At 31.3% G+C, this 26232-nt stretch overlaps 1 protein-coding gene across 1 annotated transcript in view; it reads right to left on the bottom strand.

Annotated features, from left to right (window-relative positions):
- Positions 1 to 26232, bottom strand: part of LOC126741460 (sterol regulatory element-binding protein 1) — a 150893-nt gene that overhangs the window by 50609 nt on the left and 74052 nt on the right. Inside the window, exons 9-11 of the mRNA XM_050447873.1 lie at positions 19679 to 19930; positions 19324 to 19519; positions 18873 to 19047 (exon numbers count right to left, since the gene is read on the bottom strand). Coding sequence (XP_050303830.1) covers positions 18873 to 19047; positions 19324 to 19519; positions 19679 to 19930 — 623 coding nt within the window. The remainder of the gene's footprint in view (positions 1 to 18872; positions 19048 to 19323; positions 19520 to 19678; positions 19931 to 26232) is intronic.

Here is a 26232-nt window from a genome sequence, read left to right as displayed (position 1 = left end):
TTAAAATTTATAGAATTACAATTTCTGTTAATTAAAATAAACATGATTTAAGACATACTACGTTTTTATTTTTATAGTGAAGTAAGTTAAAAAAGTAACTAAAGAAGCTCTACCTATTTGCTGCGTATTTCGGACCCTGAATCAGAATCAAAACCCGCTATATCCATTTTTCACAATCAAAAGCCGCTAACTCCAAACAAAAACCTAAATATTTAGCCTAAAACTTAGAGCCATTGTGAATTTTTTACCTATTTTTATATAGAAAATTTAAATTAAAAATATTTGGCAATCAAATATCAAAAAATAATCTAGCTAACGGTTTTTCTCAATTCCTGTAAAATTTTGCATTTTGGAGTTAGCGGGGTTTGATTCTATACGCCTCATATATCGTCCTTGGTCGGTCGTTCTGAATCGTTCTTTCTTCCTTCAGGTTCGATTATTTTATGTCGTTGATCGTTAGTTTTTGTGTGTGGTATTTAATTATTGTTATTAATGAATTTATATTCTGTCTGAGTCTGAGGAAGGTAAAGCAGAGTTGGGGCCGTTGGGTCCGCAAACAACCTATTTTAAAGGTTTTTAAAAGGGAAACAATAGATAATCTAACAGTGGTTTTATGTGATATTTATAATAAAGTGGCTAAGAAAACGGGGGTTGGAAGCAGAAGTGTGCAGTGTATAGTGGCAGATTACAAAAGAGCCGGCTTAGTTTCAGAGCCAAAAAAAACAGGTAAAACCACGACCATATTTGAAAAGTTGTCAGATATGGAGAAAAATATAATCAGAAGAGAAGTCCATGGTTTTTTCTTCCGAAATAACCTACCAACTGTGGAAAAAGTTTTAAGGGTGGTAAATGAGGACAATGATTTACCTGATTTTAAAAGGACGTTTTTTAAAATTTTAAAAAAATTAAATTTAAAATATGCAAAAAGGGAAAGAAACAATTTTCTAATGGACCGGGACGAGATTAAATGTTGGAGAAGGGAGTATTTGAGAAAAATAAAAGCGTATAGAAGGGAAAACCGCATTTTTTTTTTATGAAACGTGGTTGAATGCGGGACACACCAAATCCAAAGTGTGGACAGATACTGCGGAAACCTTTTCTCGCCAAGCCTTTCTTGATGGTCTATCTACATAAAAAATCCTTAAGATAAAAAACTTTACAATACTTTTATACATTATATACTTATTGTTGTTCTTTTTGTATTTTATTTTTTTTTACATTTAAGGTAACTATAATGATAAGAAATTATTTAACAATATATACTTACATTACTTGTATCTGGTCCACGGAATCCAAGGTCATGTTTCCTTTGACCTTAGAGCGTGCATTTATTTTAAAAAGAAAACTGTTTAAAAGAACATCCATGTTTCTGATTTATGGTTCAATCAGAAGAATTTATTATTTTTTGCTATTTCCGTTTTTAAATGACCTAATCAACAATTACTATAACATTTAAAAGAAATGACTCGAAATAGCTTTTAAAAAAAAACCCTATAAAGTTCTTTTGATTATGAAAATTCCATAAAAAGGAAAGGACAGAGGCTGATTATTAGTCACATCGGCAGGGAAGATGGATTTGTTCCTGGCGGTCTTTGGGTATTTCAGGGGGCGTCCGTCTTTTGAAAAGTGGTTTGAGGAAGTACCTCCTAAGCTGGAAAATGTCGTGGTGATATTAGACAACGCTACCTACTACTCCAGGAAGTTGGAGAAGGTGCGCCTGAAGGATAACAGCCACCAAAAAGGTAGAACTCCAAGAGTGGCTTCGCTCAAAAAATTTGAGCTATGAGGCGGCCATGATTAAGGCACAATTATTGAAAATTGTCAATGACAATAAAAGTCACTTTAACCGCCAGATAATCGATGAAATGGCCAAAGCGAGCGACAGAACTGTCTTAAGGCTTCCGCCTTATCATTATGAGCTCAATCCAATTGAGCTTGGCAAATATTAAGTGTGGCATCCCACAATATAACTTTTATGTTTGCCGATATGAGAGAGATATGTGAAGGATAACTTCAGAAAATTAGCAAAAGTGTATCGAATACACAAATAAGGTTGAAAAAATGGAAAACATTTTTCATCCAGGAAGCCAAGAGTGACTGCTTCATCCGCTTTTCCAAGAAATTTAGATTTATGTTTTAATTTTTATATTTTATTTACCTAAATTTATTAAAATTGTGTTAATAAAATAAAAAACAAGTTTATTTTAAATAAAATAATATGTATTTTTGAAATGTTTTATTAATTTATTATCGTCCTATATTTACCCACTATAACCAGTATCTATCCATAATGTGTACATGGTTATAAACAAAATATTAATAAAAAAAAAAGTTTAATTAATGTTCAGTCAAAAAAAAGTATTAAAAAATATGTATATTATTTCACCTGTATCTCTTTTTACATTATTATTAAGTATATCTATTTTACTTCATCAAAAATTACACCAAAAAATCTAACATTTATTTTTAAATGCTTACAAGATTATTTTTATAGAAAAATATTACTTAAAACACAGAATTACAAATGTAAGCATAAATCAAGCCAGTTAAATCATGTTCGTTGAATCATCCTCGTTAAGCTATCAATATTTACTTTTAATTTATAAAAATGCTAAAATTAACAAAAAACCAATAGAATAGGCATTTTAGTTTTACTAAAATCAATTTTTAAATATTATTTAAAAAAAAATTAAAAATTAATATTTATGGGCTGATTTGACCCTGGGCTACGTCACCTCTCTGACGCGTCCCTTTAAATATCACGTGCGAATGGTGTGTTTTGTTTTGACGCCTCGCCTCTAAGGTTTAAATTTATAGTATAATCAATGTTTTCCCTTAAGGAGAGTTTTTACATTTACAATTTTCGGCCATGTCCATATATTACCTATAAAATCTGCTGTATCTTGTGAAAAAAAAAACATTACTAACAAGTAACAAAGCTCTTCAGAGCCTCGATTACAAAAAGGATTAAAAATTTTAAATGCTAATTTAACATTTTGTCTTTCTATAGATGGACTATAAATAGATGGATTATAAAGCTTTTAAGCTAAGTGAATAGCCATGTTTTAATAATTTGTCTTGGTCCCATTCATGCAGTCTTTTCATGATGGAAAAAGCAGCACATTTTTCTTGACTTGTCTCAAAACCAGGATAACAAAATGTTTGATCAGGTTTTGCATTAAGCCAGTTAATAAAAATATATTTCAATAAATGAACTGTATGAAAAAGATAAAATAGGGTTCTTGCTGGATCAATAGGATGTGGGTAAACCATGCTGAGTTTATTAAAGCGTAAAGTATTACTAATTGCTACTAGGTAACCAATTTCCTCTAAACTTTCTATTATTGTTTTAATAAACTGATATAACATTCCCGAATTTATTCTGGACACAGGACACTATAACTTCTTTGAAACTTGAACAGGGGTATAGTTAGCATAAATGCCACCGCAGAATATGCAATAATATTGTTATATACTGCAGTTCCTACAGTATTGCCTCCTTTATAATCCGAACAGCGGTCAATATGAATTTCATCACAAAGTAGTACAACATTTTTGTCTTTATGTGTAAGGTATTGAAAAATATTCTGAGCCTAGGTTAGAAAAATTTCGATCGATGTGAGGATCTGTTAAAAATTTATTGCAAGCGTTTTTTACTATTTTGGAATGTATAAGCGGAACATGGTTAGGCAAATATTTATAACAATGGGGACTGAGAGTAAATAAAATTGAACATAAGACGATATAGCGGGGTGAAAATCTATACATCTCCCTTGTTAAACATAATAATAAAGTTAGCTGTTCTGAAACAAATTTGAAGTTTTGTGTTAATTTATCAGAGTCTTTTATACTTGAAAGAATATCTATAACAAAATTTATTATGTTTTTAGTTTTGTCGGAATCACTTTGGTTACCATCTTAGTAATTTGGCTCGATAGGATGGTACATATATATTTCATTGCTACTAGTTGGTAGGTAACTTAAAGGTTCAGTTTTAAAGCTTAAGAGAGTTGATATCATCTTATTATCAATTGTATCTACCATATTTCTTAACTTATCCAAACTGCTAGTTTTAAATAGTGATTTTAAATTTGGTATCGAAACAAAAATAAACTAGCCATATAAATACGTCTCTAATTTCAAATCATTATAAATAACAATTGCCCAAGTTATTACAGGACCAGGAGTGAATTCTAATTTAAATAATGTTAAATTATTAGAATTTGATAGTGAAAACCCCCCTTCCTTAACATTAAAACTTTTAAACACTTTTAAAAACCCTTCAAAATTGTGGAAATATGTCTCCTCTATGAATATTACACTCTTGTTTACTTTGGTCTAAAGCTTGCAAAAGATGTAACTCATCAAGTTCCTTGTATTTTTCTTCCTTACTTTTCCGCACAACTAAATTTTTCAAAAAATAATCGGGGAATTTGGAAAAAACAATTGGAATAGAATTTTCTTTTAATCGGGTCTTTTTTTTAAATTGACTAAAATAATTTTACCTATTTTGGGATCCTGCTCAGAAATATATTGCAAATAATTATATTATAATATTAGGAAAATGTAATTCACGCACTTTAGAGTATTTACCAGGCACTAAATCGTTTCGCGGAATTGCTCATAACCATAAGTTTTTAAAACGTTTTGAGTCTAAATCCGATCTCATACATTTTTAGGATCAGATCTAGATCGTAAAAATACAAATTAATTTCGTCCAAAAAACGTTTATAAAGGGCAGACATTTGTCCAAGAGGAAAAACAATAAACAAAAAAATCACTGCCGTAAACATAACCTCACTCATATTTTTTTTCCACAGAAATAAACACAAACCAATCAAGGTACTTACAAAAAGTTTTTTTTTTTGTATTCGTATGGCTAAGACTCCAATCAACTCTTTTTAAAGACCACAACCAAACGCCTAAATCTTAAAACTGAAACATCAACAAAAACGATATCGTAACATAAACAAATATAATGGGTTCCTGGATCTCGGCTCGGTCGACAAAGCCGCTGTATTAAATAAATAGTAACGGACCCAAGTGTTTCTTACATTCGGCCATCCTGACGGACAAGCCTGGCCTCAGGCTTTTTAGATGTATCAGAGATCCGTTGATCCCTTCATCAGTGGCGAAGCATACGAGTAGACAAGGTAGACACTGCCTACCCAAAATTATCCAGTTATTTGTCATTAATTTATCACATAATTATTTCATGTAATTGTTGAATTAAAATTAAAAAAAAATACACAGAACGTAGTCGCTATCCTTACTATTATTATATAGTATCTAAACATGATTAAGCCGAAGGCGCGCCCCGATTAAGTTAAAAATACAGGGCTGACACCCAATTAATGTATACTAGCCCCAGGAAGACATATTGATATTTGTCTTCCGAAATTTGGAGCATCTGATGGAACCAAATACGTATCAAGCAGGCTACAGAGGTCCGGCCGCATCAGCATTCCGCCTATTATGTATGCAAAATTTACTCGCGGGAAAGACATTCAAGCTTTTGTCTATCGAAGTCGACCAGCTATTTTATCATGCTGTTAAGGGTTGCTTATGAACACGCTTGATCTGGTCGGCCGCAATACATCTTTAGTTTTGTTTTGATGAATCTGCATTTGGCATTTGGTGGGGGTCGCGGGCTATAGTAATTTAATAATTAGTATTTTTATTTTTGAGTGTATAGAAAAGGTTCTTTTAGTGGTTATTTATGAACGACTGTTCGATATTGGCAATTGTATTTTAGTTATGTTTTTTTGTAAGTAGTACTTATTTTTATTTATCTATCTTTTATACTAGTAATTATTTTTTTATTTTTTATATCACTACATAATTTTTCTATTTAAGTTAATATTTCATGCGCTTTCATTCTCTATTTCATTAAAGTGAATTATATTGAATACACATTTTTTCTAATTAACGATTTTGATTGTTTGTCTACCCAAAAAAAAAGTTCACACTTCGTCACTGCCTTTCATAAATAAAGATCCGTTAATCTTTCCGTCTAAGAGATCCGCTGATCTACTTCATCGTCTTGAAAACTAAGCCATCGCTTAATGTTATCAGCAGCAACAACCGTTCGTGTCGTTTTTCGATGATTCCGTAAATCTTCTACCTCGTATCTATCGTTAATTAAAACCTTTGTAACTTAAAAAGGTCCTCTGAATTTAGGTAGTAGTTTTCGGCTTCCGCCAGTCGCTGGCTCACTCATGATTTTGACCATTACTAGATCTCCAACTGAGTACTTAATGGCCTCTCGTCTAGACTTGTCATAACGTTCTTTCTGCTTTCTTTGGTCTTCGGAAATATGGTCACTTATCTTGTTACGTAATTCTTGCAAAAAGTCTTCTTGGATTTCGTTTAAAATATATGAATCAGCAATGTGTCTTGGATTATACCCCATCAAAACCTCCAAAGGCGTAACATTAATTGCCCTGTTGTGAGAAGTATTTATTGCACTTTTTGTTTTACGAAAAGGTCCCATTCGATACGATTTTTGCCAGCTGCTGTTGTAGCTAACGAGTTTAATATCGTTCTGTTATACCGTTCACACTGTCCGTTAGCACATGATGTCGCGACTGCATTTAATGTGTGTTTGATACCGTATAGGTCGCAGAAGTCTCTAAATGTTTTTCATGTAAATGCCGATCCCCGATCACTAACAATGCGACTCGGAACTCCAAATATATACATCATATTCTATAATACATTGACAACATACTTTGCTTTTTGACTTAACAGGTTCAATCAGACAAAATTTCATAAAAGCGTCAACAATTACCAATATAAACTTATTCTTTTTCCTGCTGGTTTCAAACAGTCCCACGTGATCAATATGAATCGTGTGGAAAGGAATTGGTTGTTTTTCGATGGGATTCAATTTGCACTGTTTTTTACTTAATCTGTTGTTTTTATAATAAGCACAATTTAAACAAGCATCTACGTACTTCGTAACAAAACTTCGCATCTTAGGAAACCAATAATTTTTTTGAATCCTTTGTAACGTCTTTTCAGCACTTAGATGTCCTACATCATCATGACAAAGACGACATACTTGCATTTTAATCATTTTAATCAATTCATAATCACAAACTGGATTCCTGCTTAATGCATCAACGCGAGTCATTTGTGAGCCTGGGCGATATTCAATACTAAATGAATATTCTTGTAATTCCAGCCACCAACGTCCAATTAGAGATAAAAGATCGTTCTTTGAAAGCGTCGTTCGTAAAGCAATATACTCAGTAATGACCTTGAAATTCCCAATAGATATATTCGAAAATACCGTAAGGCGAATACCACTGCTATAGTTTCCAGTTCATATGCATGTTATTGTCTTTGATCATTTGTTGTCTGCTTGCTGTTGTTTTCCCTTTAAGTCAAACTGCAGCATTATCGCTACTACGCCTATCCCACATGCGTCAGTGTGTAACTCGGTCCTTAACTTTTGATCAAATATAGGAAGGATTGGCTCGTTCGTTAATGCCCTTTTGATTTGTTCAAAGGCATTTTTTGAGGACTTGCCCATATCCATCTGGCATGTTTTCTTGTCAAACTTGTAAGTGGTGCCACGATAATAGCATACCCAGTTATAAATTTATTACTGGATAATCATATAAACTGCTTTAACTGTTTTATAATTGTGGGGGCCGGCATATCCAGAACTGCTTTTAGTTTTTCCTAATATGATATTTCTCCTAAATATGATATTTCTCGCTTCAGAAAAGAACATTTACTTATCTTCAAAGTCAAGTTATGTTCTCTAAATTTTGTTAAAACTTGATTTAACCTCTCTAGTCCTTGGTCAATGATAACGGATTTCAAGTTTCCTAATAAATTGTTTATAAGTTGTTGGAAAACAGCTGGTGCGTTTGTTAAACCAAACGGCATTCGTAAAAATTCAAAGTGTCGGTCGGGCGTAACAAAGGCAGTCTTTTCAATCGAATTTTCCTCCATGGGCACTTGATAAAAACCATTCGCTAAGTCTAAAGATGTAAAATATTTATTTCCATCTCCTAATAGACCAAGTTGTTCATCAATCACTGGTAAAATACTTCTCTTCTTAATCGTTATTAAATTTAGTCGCCGATAATCTATGCAAGTACGATAATCTCCAGTTTTCTTCTTTACTAGAATTACTGGACTAGCATAAGGTGAATTTGATTGTCTTATAATATTATTTTCCAGTAGTTCTGCTATCATTTCTCGTAAAACAACCTTTTCTTTTTCTGGTAGACGGTATGGTTTATAGACAAGTAGACGCTTCGCGTCTACTTTGGTCCGTGGGGACCAGTAGAAATTTTTAAAATTGTTGTCAGTACTACAAAAAGAAATCTCCACAATTATCCAAGGAGTGCCCTAAACACGCAGTGGGGAAGAGGCCTGCCGTATCCTCATAAGGCTCTGAGTTCAAACCTTAGCCTCGGCATGGTCCTCTACCCAACTTTTTCTTTTTTTAGTACTTCGGAAAAATAAACATCTATAGTAAATACAGAGAGAAAAGGCAAGGTCTTATTATATATTATAATTAGAAATAAATTTCATTTAAATATTACTTACTTATTTCTGGGTATCATGCTTCAGAGAACCATGTGTGTTACAATACGCTCCGCTTTTTAATTTTAGTTTAGTAAAAAATATTCTCAAAACTTGCATATATCAAAATTATGTCAGTGTTCTAAAATGTATCGGTAAATAACGGTAAATAAAATCGTAAAGCAGATCAACATTGGAAATATTTAAAAAAGTTTCTTTAGTCCGATTGAAAAAAGTATTAAACTACCAAATAGTTACATCTATTCGGTAGCAATTAAGTTATAAAATTCTGTCTATTATTAATTTTATTAATATAAAGTGTAACGTTTAACTCTCAGCCATTATTTACAATTTATCAAAGGCGAGGAAAGTTCATAAACATGTTTACTTATACAAAATACAAGATCACGAAGAAATTGACCAAGTGGAAATCAACTTCGTAGAGGTGAAAATTTAGATACTAATTTTTAATATTTTTCTATCTAGTTTTTATCAAAAAATGATAGAATTATACATAAAAATGTATATTGTTTAATTGCATCCAGTAATAAAAAATATATATTTTATTTAATTGTCAGATTAAAAATGTTCCCCCATATAATTGTCAGATTATCATTTAGTACGACCAGGACATCAAGTTGAACCGTCTGTTTATACAGATGTTCTGTCTACAGACAGTCTATAAGGTAAAATTTGTCAATAACGTCTAATTTCAGAAACAATGCGGTTTTGAAGCATTTCTAAATACTTCACGGCAGTCAGGTTTCCCTCATTAAAGTACGGACCAATTACATGGATTCCAACTATCGCAACCCACACATTAACTATTTGTAGATACTGGGTACGCCCTTACCACAGAATAAACGATCTCACAGAAGCGAAGGCTTGCGTCGGCTCCTTTGATATCCGTGAACCAGTTTTTTATAAGCCCAACTGACAGATGCACCCGGCGCAAATACACTGAGATATCTCGTAAAGTTGTAGTAAACGCATACACCGAACGAAGTGCTTTTATTTTTAAAATCGAAATGGTTATATTCATATAATACGGGAGCAAACTACAAAATTTAGTTACATTTCAAATAGGATTTTTTTGTTAAGGCTTATATTGGTCCTTGCTTTTTAGAATAATTATAATAATTATTATTTTTATAAAAATTGTTATTTGACAGTTTTGATACACGATAGAGGTGTAGGTTAGTATACTTTTAATTTGTTTTGGAATGGAATTTTTGTGTTTTTTTGTGGAAAGTTGTTTTATTATAATGGTAAATAATATTTGCCTTTAGTAAGGCACTAGCTGAGAAAAAGTCTGCTATTTGTGTGATGTTAATATGTTAACAATATATATATACATATGTACATAGGTAGGTATTTTTAAATTAAATTTTAGCTGGAAGGTTTATACGCAGGTATGTTTTCTCGTATGTTTTAAACACAACACATTTAAGAGTAGATATCATCCGCTTTTATATATTTATATATAAAAAGATATATGTATGTATTATTATATATATATGTAGGTGCCACACACACGTCCATATTTTATAAAGGTATTATACGTTGTATAGTCGCCGTCCATTATGATAGTCTGGAACAAAATATAAGATTTTTAAGGGTTTTACTACTACTATATTATGCACTTGCATGGGTAAACCAGTCCATAAAAAGACAGATAATTGAAAATTAAAGTCATTATTCTTTATCACATAAAAATACTGTATACCTAAATCAACCTTAATATTTTTTATCTATGTACAATGTTATGTACCTGCACGTATGTACACATACATAGATACATATGGTTTAGGCATATACATATATGTTTATTAAATTAAATAATTTTTATTCTGTATTTATTTGCATGGCACGACAAATTAATTAGGGAATATTCTGAACTTTTCAAAGCTTTTAAACAACCATAATAATAATGATTAATACATAATAATGTAACTTTTGTATACCTACTTTAATGAAAATAAAAACGGCAAATTACAAAATATTGCAAATATACACACTAACGCTCGTAGTAATACACTAATTATGACCCGATACACCACGTGGGCGACGACAGTTGTACTTGTTAGAATGGGGGTAAATGGGAGGAGCCTGAACGAAAAACCGGTTCGGTAAAAACGGCTAGCCTTCGCTTTATGTAAGCGCTAGCTTTATGTAAAAACACAATGTAATTTAATAAGTTCTGATCTTGGTCTAGTTTTGCTATGATTATTTCACAAAATTCGACCTTCCTGTCAAAATCATTTCCCATCAAAATTGTTGCACCAAGTGAATTTTATAAGGACGGAATTTATTTTGTTTTAAAATTACTTCAACCGATGAATTAGGAATGCCAATTTCTTGAGCGATTTTTCGCAGACGAAACATTGGAAAACTTCCAAACTTCTTTCATCATTTGTTGAGGATTTTGGCCGACCAGATTTCTCCTTTCTTTAATGCTGCCAGTTTCGTCGAACCTCTTTAATATTTTGTGAGCAATTGATAAAGTAATTGGATTTCGATTTAGAAATAATTCATTAAATATATTAGCGACCTCTCGTATGTTCTAGCACGATCTCCATAACGCCTTAACCTTATTAATGTAATTTTTTCTAAAATTTAATTGAACCATTTCGGGCAATATTAAACTTATCGGAGACGTCAAATCTATTAATCGAAGTCAAAGGGTCCCATCTGCCACCTGTGACACAAAAAAATACCGAGAATTAAATAATTTAGACTTTATTGCCTGGTAAAGTTTTTAAAATTTTTGAATTTTAATTGTTGATATTTCGAAAATAGTTGCAGATTGATATATTGTTATAGAATCCAAAAATGCATTAATAAATTGGGTGCTCTATTTAAAATAACAAAGTTACCAGCTGCCCAGTCTTCTTGACACACCCTGTATATTTTTCAGAAATCTGAAAACATGCAAAAAAAATAAAAGAAAATTGACGTGTCCGAGCGTTTTTCAACCAGGTAATTCGTTTACCTGTAAAAGGTACTTTTCCAGACTTTTTGGACACCTATACAGGGTATTCGCGTTGATTATGTTAGGGTAGATAAAAAACGTAAAAAAAAAGAAAATTTAATATAAACATGGGTCCGAAAATGCTTCTTCAGGGAGCTTAGAGCTCTTTGAAGATAACCTTTAAAAACTAGTTTTCGTTTTATAGCTTCGGAACCACTTTAGCTACCGCAACCAATTTTGGCACATAAATTATGGTTAGTACGTTTATTCTTTTGAACCTACTAAACAAAAATAATTTTAATCAGGGGCATGGAAACCAGGAGGATATTTGGTAAATTTAATCCCATTTCTTCAATTTCTGCCCATTTGAGTAGATTATGATGCTCCTATGCCTTTTGGATAAAAAATGTGCTCTTAGCAAAAATCGTAATATATATACAGGGTGTCCGCAAAAAGGAGGCCAATCCGCCGGCCACATATAAGGTGGACCAAAATAATGCGACTTTCGTTATGCCATTTTTTAATTGAGCGCTCGCTATGCAATATACTGTTCGTTCGTTTTTTGAAGTAACTCGAGTGTTTCATAAGATACTAACTTAAAATTTGGTGTGAGGGGTTTCTTTGGAACGAGAAATTGAAATCCGTTCACAGATGCCCTATACCTTGCAGAGGTCGCCACCTGCGGTATATTGCATGTGTTAAAAATACCTAACTTTCTTGTTTCCTGTTGTAGAGTAAAAAAAAAAGAAAGAACATTTAAGGTAAATAAATATCACATTGGCAATCGCGCTTAACTACTACTTCTCGCCGTGCCATCTGACTGCAGGGCATTCAACGGGATGTACGTTATCGTGTTAGAAGTAAATTTATATTATTAGTTTTAAATTAAAAATGTATGTATTTACCTATAAATAAACGTATGCAAATATAACGATCGAGTTTCATAAAACACTAGTATAATAAAGTTCTAGTAAAAAATTCTAATAATCCAATCTTTTTTTAAAAAAAGTATTCTTAGTAAATGTTGGCATGATTAGATATCTTAATTTAAAAATCTAGATACACTTTAACAAGTTAACAAAATAAACGTAAATTCTTTTCTCTAAATTAATGCTAAATTACTTATTATATAAAAAATCATAGAATAATCACCCTAAATTATTTGTTCTACGTGACCTTCATTCATTTGTATACACATACGAGCCCTCTTTATTAAAGAAAATCTAAGGCTTTGAAAAATATTTGATTTCAACCTGAAATGCTCTCCACCTGCAATGATTCTTTCCCTTAAATGATCCTCGTTTAAAATCGGAACCATATACACAAAGTCTTTCATACATCCCCAGACTGAAAAATCCAAAAGTGTAAAGTCGGGCGAACGGGGTGGGTACGGAACGGGAGCATGTCGACCCCGACCAATTCAGCGATTAGGAAATACTTTATGTAAATAGTTTCTAATATTTATAGCAAAATGAGCCGGAGCCCCGTCGAGTTTAAACCAAAGATTTTGTCTTAAATTTAGAGGCAAATCATCAAGCAGATCGGGCAGTATTTCCTGCAGAAACAACAGAAATGAATTACCAGTCAAAGTACCTGGTAAAGTCATAGGTCCTAAAAGAAAGTTATCCACACCTGCCCACACAATGGGTGGAATGCATAAAAAGTAGTATATGCTAATGCTTCAAGTATGTACTACATTTCTAAAGTTTATACTACACTAATGAAGCATTTACTACTCTCTGTAGCATGTACTACTATGTACGCGATACATAGAAGAAGGTGCTATGCTTTGGAAGTATCTACTAGTTATAGTAGTATTTACTACAGTTTAAATGAAGTTGGTGTTTGACAAACTTCGGCCCCAGCAATCATAGTGTTTTAGTAAAAAATTGCAGTTTTTATGGATGTGCATCGTCAAAAAGTATACAAACAAAGAAGAGAATACAATAATGACGATTTATATCGAAAATTATTTAGGTAATTACCATAAATTTAATAGATTTTTCTATCCCAATCATCTAATCACGCTTTGGTATTTTAGATTTAACAGAGAAAAGGTAGAGTGGCTTGGATATTATTTTCTCCAAGATGATAATGAACCGGTGGAAACAAGGGGTGGAGCCCTGTCATCGACTCGGAAAATGGAGGTTTTTTTGAGAAGTTTAGGTGTTTCTAGTAAATTAACTTTGTAATTTAAAAAATGTAAATAACTTTTCTTACAGGAGATCCTGGATTTCAACAAGGAGTTGGTTGTTGATCTAGACGTCAATCAAAGCACTGTTTCCAGAACCTTAGCCACGGTATCTAAGGCAATTTATTCAAAAAGAAACAATTGGATAAAGTTCCCCAACACTAACGAATTGCTTAGAGTTGCTATTAATGAGGGAGCACGTGGTGAGCGAATGCCCAGGGTTATAGGTGTTATTGACTGTACCCATGTAAAAATAACAGAACCATCTATTCACGGTGATGAATACGTGAACAGAAAAGGGGTATGCTTAATAAATGTTCAAGCTACTTGTAATTCCCGAGAAATGTAATCCAGTATACTTTTCGCCTAAAAACTGAAAACATTCCGGAACATATTGTGAGTGCATTTGTACTTCACAATATAGCTAAATATCTACAAGATCCATACGATGATTTTGATCGAATTGAGATGGAAGTTCAGCATCCCAATGAACTAATGCCAGAGGGTAATCAAGCACAAATTCGAAATCAACGTACACAGCGCAGAAATGAAGTTGCTGAGTTTTTATTTCGTAATGATAACTAACATACCTAATAATTTAAGCTATTATTAATATTATGATAATTATATACTAAATAGGTAACTTATGAAATGTTCAATAATAAACTAAGTATAAAAAAGTAACAACTAAATAAACTAATTATTTCAATTTTAAGTTTGTGACAAAATATCAAACTATAAAAGAAATAAATGGGTACTACACCTCATATTATATTTAAATTATGGGTTCATACGTAGATTTTATATTCCTGTTAATAATCCAACATGTCCCGCCTAATTAAATGGTCAACTAACTGCTCACCAGCTTTGGCAAAATTTACCAATGCAATCGCGGTCCGTTCCTGAGCTTGGGCTGAAGACTGTTGAGCTCGAGAAGCACAAATTTGGGCTTCGGCTGCTTCAATTTGTTTTCGTAGACAGGTCTTTTGTAGTTGAATAAGTGTCTCCTCCTTATCAGCTGCTTTAGAACCTTTAGGTCTCATGACTTTAACTTGTTTGGAGCCAGATTTAGAACTAAGGAAGTCATCTTCACTGTTTTGGAAGGAAACATCAATTTCATTGCTTACACCGACCTGATATGCACCTGGTACTCTGTGTAGAACTGGGTTTTCTCCTCCATTCCATAAGTCGTAGAATTTTTTTTGCCATTCCGTCAGTACAATTCTTTTATTTCCAGTTTTTTTCAAGTCAACTATTTTCTTAACTTTTGTTTTCATGTTATTAAACTTTTTTAAAATTTCTTTTGTGTCTAGGTTTTTCCCATTATTTTATTAAAACCAGTTGTTAATTTTTTTAGTGCATCTTCTTCTTCGTTTTTAATTTTTGGTGTTTGAAGTAGATACTTTTCTCTTAAGTAGTAGGTACTTCTGTTGGGCCGTGCAGTGTAGTATTTACTTCATAGGCGAAGTAGATACTTTTATGTAAATGCAAATGCTACAAAGTAAATACTTTTTAGCGAAGCATTAGCATCTACTACTTTTTATGCATTCCACCCAATGACTTTCAAATTTACTTGATAATGTGTCTCAACTATGGTCCTAGGATTCTGTTCAACTCATATGTGTGCGTTATGGATATTTGTCATGCCGTTTCTCGTGAACGTGGCTTGTCAGTAAACAGAATCGCCCTTATAAAAATCCACATTTCTATTATTCATTTTACATAACCATCTACAAAAATCCAGTCTTGCCTCGAGATCGTCGAGTAAAAGACCCTGTACTTTTTGAAGATGAAATGTGTAAAATTGTTGACTCCGTAAAATATTATGTGTCTCGGTTTTCCCAATATTTCTCATCCGTTCAGACAATTCTTAAAATTGCTTCCTCTTGCCCTGGTTGAACCGCACGAGGTCGGCCGCAATTACCCTTCCGTCTTTCCCTGAAACTTCCAGTCTTCCTTAGGCGGTTAATCAAATTTACAAAATATTTTCTTTTGGGATGAAATCGGTTTAGGAATGTCTGGGCATAGCGTCTAGCGTTTTTCCTAGTTGAGAATTGACATGTATTTATATGTATATTATTTTATTTTATATATTACATGTATATCATATTATTTTAAATATTATGTACTGTTTACAACAATAATTAAAACTTACTAAATATCAAAACCATATCCACCATTTCGGAAAAGGGTACATTTCTTGGTCTATGAGCCATTATGGTTCTATAAGTTGTAAGAAAACACACCAAATACAAATATGTAATTAAAAAATTTAGATTTATTTTAGGAGTAATTGAGAAGCTTGTTAAGAGCGTCAGAAGCATTTAAATTTGTCAAATTGACAGTAGGTAAAAGTTATATAGGTGAGCGAGGCCAGCCAATTTGTTTAGAAAAAAGTATCTATTTAGAAAATAGGTCGATTTTAAAATTAAAATATCTAATAAACGGATTCTCAGGCTGACATTTACTAAGAATACTTTTTTTACCAGAAAAGATATATGTATATAATTGGATTTTTTTACTAGAACTTTATTATACAGGGGTTTTGGCAAGTTTTGGTATTTTTAACACATTTTAATTTAATATCTTAGGAAACACTCAACTTACTTAAAAAAAAAAACGATTTTATATTTCTCATTTTGCCACCCTGTATATTGAATACCAAGCGCCCAATTAAAAAATTACATAACGAAAGTCGCATTATTTTGGTCTACCCTATATGTGGCCGGCAGATTGGCCTTCTTTTCCAGACACCCTGTATATATAATCGTAATCGAAATAAATATCACCGTTTTTGTAAAAATTGACTTAAAGTAAATTAAGATACAGCACCAGAAATAATTATTTTATTATTAATGCTAAAGTTCATTTGCCGAAAAGCGATAGTGCATGTTAACAAGGTTGGAGAATTAATCAGGACTGAACTTCTAAGTTTCTGCTGCACGTCTCACAATAGTGTGCAATCAAGTAATATTAAAAATTACATAAATTTATATCTACCAAAAAATATTGAAAAGTTTCCTAATATTGTTCTGAACGGTTCATCACTAATATGCGTTGCCCTATTTTTCATACCGATTGCTGTGTTGTATTTACGGTTCTTAGGATATGACCAATAGCAAAGTCAAATCAGAAATAGGTATACAGTTTTTTTATTACGTCTTAGCCAATATTCTGAAAAATCTTAATATTTTGATTACTTTCAAAACTTTACTTTTTCAAGCTCTAGAAATTTGTCTTGAAGGCATTAAACATTTAAGAGACTTACTAGTTTAACTGCTGCTATAAATCACATTTTGCTTAAGAAGTCCATATTGCAACAATATGCCAAATTGCTTCAGAAAGGAATACCAGAACTCTGAATATAATATGCACGTCCAGACCTCCTAATACAGACAAACAACTATGTCTTAAGATATTTAAAAATATTTATCGCAGCGTACAAACTTTAATTTAAATATCTTTTTGGCCGATATAAATATTAATCTATTGAATAAAGAAGATGATTTGGCAAGTTCGTATCAATCCCTTTTTCGTCATTTAGGTTATCTATCATACATAAATCAACCCACAAAGGTAACATTACATATTAATACGTGTCTTGATCATGTTTTTGTAAATAACAAATTAATGTATGCTCTACAAATTAAATCGTATGTGCTACGGGCATATTCAGCGTTATCCGGTTAGGTTAAATATGTCAAATTTAATCAACGTCAATAAAAATAAAGGAAAAATAAAAAACTGTAACTAGGTTGAATGAAGATAAATAATATAAGATAATAGCAATCAAAAAGTTATAATTTAAGAAGCGGTCAAGTTTTCATACAAATAGTTTGAATAATGACAGAATAAAATACTACTACTACTAATAAACTACTGCATCTTTACCAAATATGCAAGAATCACCCTATTGGATAACGAACCCAACGCCATAATATCATAACATAATTTTTAAGAAAACAAGGCTCCCATCATGTATAAAAGAGAGCAACTAAAGTTAGATCCACATTGCCTAAAAATTTTATAAAATTTTGAGCGTTGATTTTAAGGATATTTACTTTACAATAAGCGCTTAGTTCAAGTCATATGGTGAGGCTTTATAATTATTGTTATAATAATTAACAAAATCAGTGTAATGGTACGGAATTCCGTCATTATTTAATGATTTTGAAAAGTGTTTACCTAAATTCTTAAAAACTGTATCAAAATAGGTCACAAAAAAACATACGTGCTCATTTTGATCTTTTTGAAACGCTGTAGAGTTTTTAAGATTAGGTTTGAACTTATGTCTTTTAATCGGCCAATCAATAATCCTATAGTCATAACCATTGACCCGAGCAATTGTTTTAATAAACTTTGTAGGAATAGAATATACAACTTAAAATTACATGAACCAATTAATACCAATCGAAAATTGCATGCATACGAAAGTTTAGCAATATTCAAAAATCAAAAAAAACCATTCTTAGTAGAGATAAAGGACAAATCTCTTATAGTCAAATATATAGTTTAGTTAGTGTTTAATCTTTCGTACATAAGGCCACTTGTAAGTATTCTGAGTTTAGTTTTAATCTTCTCCCGAAGATACGTGTGAAGAAGCGAAACGCGTCTCGAGAATAAAATAAAGAGTTTTGATTAGTGATAAAACTGTTTTGTGATTTCAAAACAAGCAGCTTCTGACCAACAATCAAAACAAAAGGCAATACAGTATCCTGCTTCAACAATATCCTTCTGGTTAGAGCGGGAAAAAATATCTATAGTGGTAAGGTGTCAAAAATAACCAAAAATTGGGGTGCAAAATACGTTATACTAAGATCCCATATAGTTCAGTGTTAGCCCTTAGCTTTAACTATTTTTATGATCCACTGTTTAATAATAAAGAAAACTTTTAAAAAGAAACATAGCATATCATTTATATAAGACACATAGCATTTTATAATATTGCAAGGTATTACATAATTTTGGTTTTAATATTTACATTCCATTTATTTGCTTTTTCATAAGATCTTTCGCATTCTACGTGACATTTTAAAATTATCAAATAAACAAATGTGGAAACCATTACCCTAAATATCAAGAATTAGCTACTAGAAAGTATTTAATAAATTGGTTTGAATAATTGCATTTTAGAAAAATAAACTAATTTTTTTTATAAATACTCACAGGGCTCCTTAATTTTAAAAACAGTAACAGCATCTACCATAGTATTATCATTTAGTAAGTCAATGTAAGTCAAAGCATCAGTAAGATCAGTTTTCTTATCCTGATTTAGTTCGCTCTTTTGTCCAGGTGCAACTAATATTGATAAAGCCTTTGATAATAAATGTTCATGATAAATCTGAAAAAGGAATTACATTTTCATTTCCTGAAAAATTAAAAATATACAGATTATATATAATGTTTCTCATGTAACTCGAAATAACGGAGATAAATCCCTCATTCTAATGGACGAACTAAATGCGTCTCGTAGCATCGTAACAAATCAATAGCTTCAAACAAGGCATAACCCTTGTTTGAAGTCATGGTGACTAAAGACACACATTAGATATTTTGATCAAAATTCCTTAGCCTAAAAACTGAACTTCAAGACCAACTATATAGCATTCCCACGTACCTTCATTAGTTGTATGAGAGGATCCACATTATTTCCGAGCTTAGTAAATGGCAGATTTCTTATTTTTGAGTACTGTTCAGAAAATTTAAAGCTAGTCATAAACTTATAGCCGTATGGTGTAAATACCCATTTTAATCTTAATGGTATTGGATCACATGAATTTGTTGATGCCAATTTGGCTAGACCTAAATAATATCTAAAAAATAAAGCACTATTAGTGTTTGTATCAGTTCATAGATATTAAATCTTTAGGAGAAATTTTGTCCTTAGTATTCCATTCTTTACAACTTAAGTACGAATTCAGAAAAAAAAACAATAAACTACAACTTTTAATTTACTTGAATAATAACCTTACTTAGTTATAATATTAAAAATTCCTGGCAAACTGGCTTTGATTCTCAATGTTACTCCGATATAAATGTCAATCATATCTACTGGTTTAATACGTCCCTTGGCTGCCTCAGCTAAATTAAGTGCATTTAGAGAAGTAGTGAGTCCAAAGAGGTGACATGTTTCTTCAGGTCCTTGCATAAGTTGAATTTTGTGCAAATCATTGTATAGTAATGCCAATTCTTTGCAAGAAGACTGACAATCAAACCTTGTAACCCTAAAATATAAATTAAATTATTATAAAATTGTCGCGCACATTAACCAGATTATTCTTCGAAAAATTCCAGAGAAAACAATTTTGCATATAAACAATTTTAGGATAATACAGGAAATAATTTATAAAATTATATTATCCATTGACATTTAAATTTGCTTTTGGCTTAACAAATTGAATTTAGAACATCACAAAATATACAACTTTTTATTTTACCAAATAACAAGAGTATGTTTGTCTTTATAAATTGCTTTAAAAAATAAATATTTATTTATTTAAAACTTACAAAAAAGGGAACAGTGCAAAAATATAAATTAATTTTTTTTTATAGATAATAGACAGATATTCTAGATGAGCTACAATTAGCAGGTATCAGCCTCATATCCTAAGCCCACAATAAATACTATCTGATGGTATATTTGATGGGTCATTGATAAAAATACAGAAAAATATAGGCGTTCTGCTATGAGGCACCCCACGATTAATTTGCCTTATTTCAAATTTTGCTAACAAATATTTTTAAAAGAAGTTGTTTCGCATATAAAAAACTTGATCTATCATATTAAAAACTTTAGGTTAATTAATCAATGCAGATATTGTTTTAGACTTTACTTATACTGCATAATTCTGATTCTTCTAAATGGCTTTAATAACACAGACTTACAAAACCAATTTGTATTCACATTCAAAGGGTAAAATAGTTGCTCACGGATATTTAATTTTTTTTAGGCCTGTAGTGTTATATGAACACCAACTCCTAATTCTGATATATCAAAAATGTAATCTAAATAAAATATACAGGGTGTCCCAAAAATATACCGAAAAACTTCAAGGGGTGGTAGGGAATATGAAAACAAATTTTTTGTGTTTAGTAAACATATGTCCACAAATAAGCCGTTTGGGCTCTAGAACAACAAAACTGTTTTTGGTACTATTATTTTGCTCATTAACTGAATTGCTGTTTGAGTGCACTTTAATCATTATTTGGTTTATTCTCAAAATCCCGACCATTTGCTTCAATGAAAAGATTGCACCATTGGGTCATTGAGTCGTGAACTGTTTGGAACATTCCGAGAATAGCTTCTACATGAGTATAGCCAGCTGTTATACTTGCTAGCAGATATCTTATACTTGCGGCCTCTTCCTCATTAGGAACAGGTGTTTCGTAGACCAAACTTTTCAGATAACCCCAAAGAAAAAAATCTAGGGAGTTGAAGTCAGGAGAACGCGCGGGCCAGGCAACAGGACCTCCTCTTCCAATCCATCGTTCGAGAAATCGCTAATCTAAATACCGGCGCAAGTTTGCTCCAAAATATGAAGGTACCCCGTCAAGTTGAAACCAATGTTATTTGTAATGTTTCGCAATAATCGAGGCAAAGTATTTTGTAGAAAATTAAGGTAAATATTTGCATTCATCTGATTCAGTTAATGCGCAAAATAATATTACCAAAACAGTTTTTTTTTTGGTATAGATCCCAAACGGCTTATTTCCGGACATATGTTTACTGGACAAAAAATATTTATTTTGATGTCTCCTACCACCCTTTGAAGTTTGTCGATATATTTTTGGGATACCCGGCATTTGCAATCATATTTCATTTAGTTGTCTTAACTTATTATTCCAATTTATGCACTCTGCTATATTAATTTCATCTTAATTTTATGTATTATGTTTTTGTTTTAATGTTATGTTGATTAATGATTTCCAGACTATATAATTACAAGATATTCATTAATTAGAATGAAAGAAAAGTCGGTAAATAATATGCCCATGAAAAATATGCTTTACAAATTATGCAGACAGTTGGATCGCCCAATTAAAATCTCTATTGCAAAAATAGGAGTCTCATTTTTTTAGCTACGATAAAAGGAACCATCTAAGATACGACTGACGAAAGAAATGACTTTACTGGAAAACGTCCCTGCAGTCTACTGACAGCCCGTACAAATACTCCCAAAAAAAAACTTCTTATAGTGTATCGCATTCAACAAGCTCGTACGATGCTTGTTTTTATAAAAAATGGTCCTTAAAGAATAAAAATACAGTAGGAGAGAAAAAACAGAGGGAGGGCAAGGGATTACAAGACAATTTAATAGATACTGCAAATATCGTATTTATTCCGGATCGGAGAATTGCGAATCACCAAACGTTTGCAGCAACTTCAAATACATTGCGTGAGATGGTAAGTTTCGCTCAACCGATGCTGACAGAGTGGGTGCTAATAACGTGGTTCAAGAAGAGAATATTGTCAACCTTGTCAGAGAAGACCCCACTACTAGCACTAGGCTAATTACCGCTCTAGGACAGCTGCCCCCCCCCTGAAGATAAAATAAACGTCAATTTTTCTGGAAAGTGGGAATTGAAAACGTGTTACCTACTCTGGGCAAAATGAAGTGTTAGAAACAAAATATCTTTTCAGTTAGATATTTTGATTTAATATTTTTTTATCGATAATTAAATATTCTACAACATTCGATATAGTATACTGTTAGCGACCCAATATAATTTAAATCTCCCGCGAAACCGTCGCATCTCGTAGTTTCCGCTCCCGACGAGACAATCAGAGCCATCTAGGATTAAAGCCGAATATTATTGGAAGAAAAAAATATTTAGCGCATATAGTTACGACAGTACTTTTTCCAGTAAAGTGAATCAAAGAAACCTGAAACAGCATCAATTTAAGCATACGTTAAAAGACGAATATGCCCAGCCAATGAGAATCGAAGACGGAACCAAAAACCGATTGATCCCTTAGTTTACGTCCGTGAAATTTCGCGCACGAATGGTATATTAGTTTTGTTTTGTTTTCCCTAACCTAGATCGCAGATTTTATTTGCTTTGCTGTCCTGAATAATTTAATTATCGTTTCTATTCTACGCCATCTATTTATCCATTCTATTTTATTCTACGCCAATTTTGAGTTCAAAAATAAACATGTTAGTGTTTGACTTCATGTTGTTCTGAGTCAATTTCTAATAAATTATATATATATATATATATATATATATATATATATATATATATATATATATATATATATATATATATATATATATATATCAGTATATATATGTCGGCTATACGTTTTTTTTCTAAAAATAGTAAGATAAGGATTTGTTTTGATTAGTAATAGGCTTGGTGTTAAGTTACTGTCAACAATCGGCGGTGCGTCCATTAATTATTTTTATGAGTCTGGGTTTATGTTGATATTTAGTGAAGTCTATTCAGAAATAAAATAAAGGACATGACTCAATATCTTTTAAGAGATATCGAGAGAGTGGAACGAAGCCGGGAATGAATGCTTGGAGAAGCATAAAGGAAAAGAAAAGGCAGTCTTTTGAGAGAACTGATGATGGATAGACCGACTTCGTGTCACTAGTTCTTTTATTTTATTCGCGACGGTACTTGTATTATTTTATTTAGTTATAGACGTTAGTTTACTTGTTTATTTAGTGTAATTGTGTGTAATTCGTAATTATTTGTCAATAAGAGTTTTACTTACTTATAATGAACATGTCCGCCGAAAATAATGAAAGTAACTCTCGGATATATAGTATAATTTCTTTTTTAGCTGCTTCAGTATCTGTTTACGATAATTATGCCAACACTAAAGTACGATATAATTTTTTTTGTTCTAATCTGAATTATTATGTATTTTCTAGTCAACAAAATACAATCTGCAAAGTCTGAGAGAAGGAATTTTCAAGCACATCGATGAGAAACAGACAACTTAAGAAATTTCACCCAGAATTTGTTGGTGAGGAATACAAGAAACACATTACATGCCCAATGTGTACCAGGCATTTTCTTATTTTAATAGTTTAAACAAACATTTGCTTGATATTCACAATAGAATGATTAAACTATCATTTTTAAATTTTAGGAATTTTGAATAATATACCTCTTTGAGAGCGCAAAATAATAGGGAGATCGATTATGATTGTCAGACCCAAAATAAATTTAAGAATGGAGAAGAACATAATTATATTATACAATTGTAACAGGAGCGACATCAAAAGTAGTATAAGCTCTTAGTCAACAGACATAATTGTATATTTTGTTGTTTACTTTTAGGATTCAATAGCACATGTAAAAAAGGGAAATAAGATAATAGAAAGGCTAAACTTGCTAACAAGAGGTAACTTAGCATATTTGATAAGGAAATAGGTAGCCACTGCTTTAAAAATTAATGGGAAAGGAAAAAATGGCCAAGGGAAAAATTATGCATTTGTTTTCAAGAGAATTGGTATGTGTATATGTATAAAGATTACAATTAATACTTATAACAAATTAGAGAGTTTTGGGTATTTTAATAATGTTAATATGTAAATAATGAAAGTGCTCGTCTATATAGGGGGTGATCCATCAATGAAAGACATTCAGATATGAGATTTCTGAGCAATTTCATAATTTTATTTTAGTTTTTCAGAATTGAAAAATTACTACATAAAAATAATTGCATGAAAAATTATTTTCATGTAGGTTGTCTTTTTAAAAATTTCATTTACAAATTGATGTGACAGTTTTTAAAGTGATTTTTTTTGCAATAAGTATAGCAGCTAGTCAAACTAGCAGCAGTATGTATGTAACTAAAATATGATGGTCTATTATTTAGTATTTATTTATTATCTATTTGTATTCTATTTAACAATAGTCTTATATAGGTTTTAATGGTTTTGGTATAATATTTGTATATGTATAATATTTTTAGAGCGCCGAAAACCTAACTGAATTGCTTCAAAACGGAAATGGAATGATGAGGGACAGACATTCTGTGAACATATTTATTTATGAAAATGTATATATATATATATATATATATATATATATACATTTTTTTTTCTTTCATGGTACTACAAAAAAAATCTGTTGATTGGAAGGTTGGGCTGGACGTGACCAGCAGAGATGACAATGCTAGCTAAAGAAGTGCGAGTCTACAGACCATGCATGATGAATATAGTTTCTTCTCTACGATTTTAGTTTTAAGTTGTTAATATTATATAATCTAAATATAGTTATATATATTATTAAGATTGGTCAAAATGTATTAGATTATATAGAGTCAATAGTATAGTTTATTTTAAAAATTATTATTATAAAATATGATATTATAAAATTTAAAGTATATTTGCTAAAATTTAAAACAGTTAAGTAAGCTAGTCGGCATTAAGATATTTGATAAATATGATGGGAATTTTTAAATATCAAAGTAATAACACTGTCATCAAAATGATTTAAATAATTTTCAAATTGTCTTCGAAAACTACTCAGCAAGTAAGCTGCCTCAAAATTTATGGAATATTTACTTCTTATGGCGACTATGATGATGCATCACTCATGGGATTTTATCAAATAATACCTAAACAGTAATACAAAAATTAAAATAAACACACATTTTTTAGGATTATTTGAAATATATATTTTGATTTTAACGTAGCCGATCGATAGTTCTAGCCGTGACACTGGTTTCGTGGCGTCAAAATTGAAGCCGAGATTTGGTGGCGCACGCCGTACAGTGGAACGACTAAGTGGAGATACCGCGGGACCTAATATTTTACATTTTACAAGATAAAATATTTTTTTTATTATTACGTATTTTTAGGTATATGATAAATGTTTTAAATATTTATTATTATTTATTTTATTGGATAAATATACATAAACGGTGTTTCAAAATCGTGTACCCTCAAAATACGAAAATTGTTAATTTACCCACTTAATTTAAATACCGAATTTTTATTCTTTTTAAAACTCAAAGCGAGTATCAAAATAGTTTGGTAGTTTAAAATTTTAAATGCGTAATCTTACTATAAACTACAATAATAACAGCAGTAAAATATTATTTCGAATCAACGCAAAGTATGTGCCCCAGCGGCGAAATTTTTGCTATCGCGATGCGGTCGTTGCCTCGCATGATTTCGGCTTCTGTTGTGAGGTATCGATGGAAGCGGGGATAAGTGTCCAGGCTAGAACTATCGATCGGCTACGATTTTAATTGTTGTTAAATAAAAGTTTATATGTTATTTATGTGGTTTTTTTTTTTGTTGAAAATTCATATACTTTTAGTTATTGATCGCTTAGCAATCTTTATCATGTACCCACTTGATATTCTCTGATCCAAATATTTTAATTTCCTAAGTAATGTATAATTGGCTATTTAAATAAACTTCAAACGTTCATTGACAATTGTGAAAATTATAACTTATAGGTTTCTATCATAGGAATTATTGACATGTAAGAAGTTTTTTCACACTAAATTTTAATATACCATAAAAAAACATCTTTAAAACAAGCTAAAATACCA

Source organism: Anthonomus grandis, chromosome 10, assembly GCF_022605725.1.
Source record: "Anthonomus grandis grandis chromosome 10, icAntGran1.3, whole genome shotgun sequence".
NCBI lineage: Eukaryota > Metazoa > Arthropoda > Insecta > Coleoptera > Curculionidae > Anthonomus > Anthonomus grandis.
The sequence above is the reverse complement of the archived record's forward strand: the minus strand, read 5'-3'. Positions and strand labels throughout refer to the sequence as shown.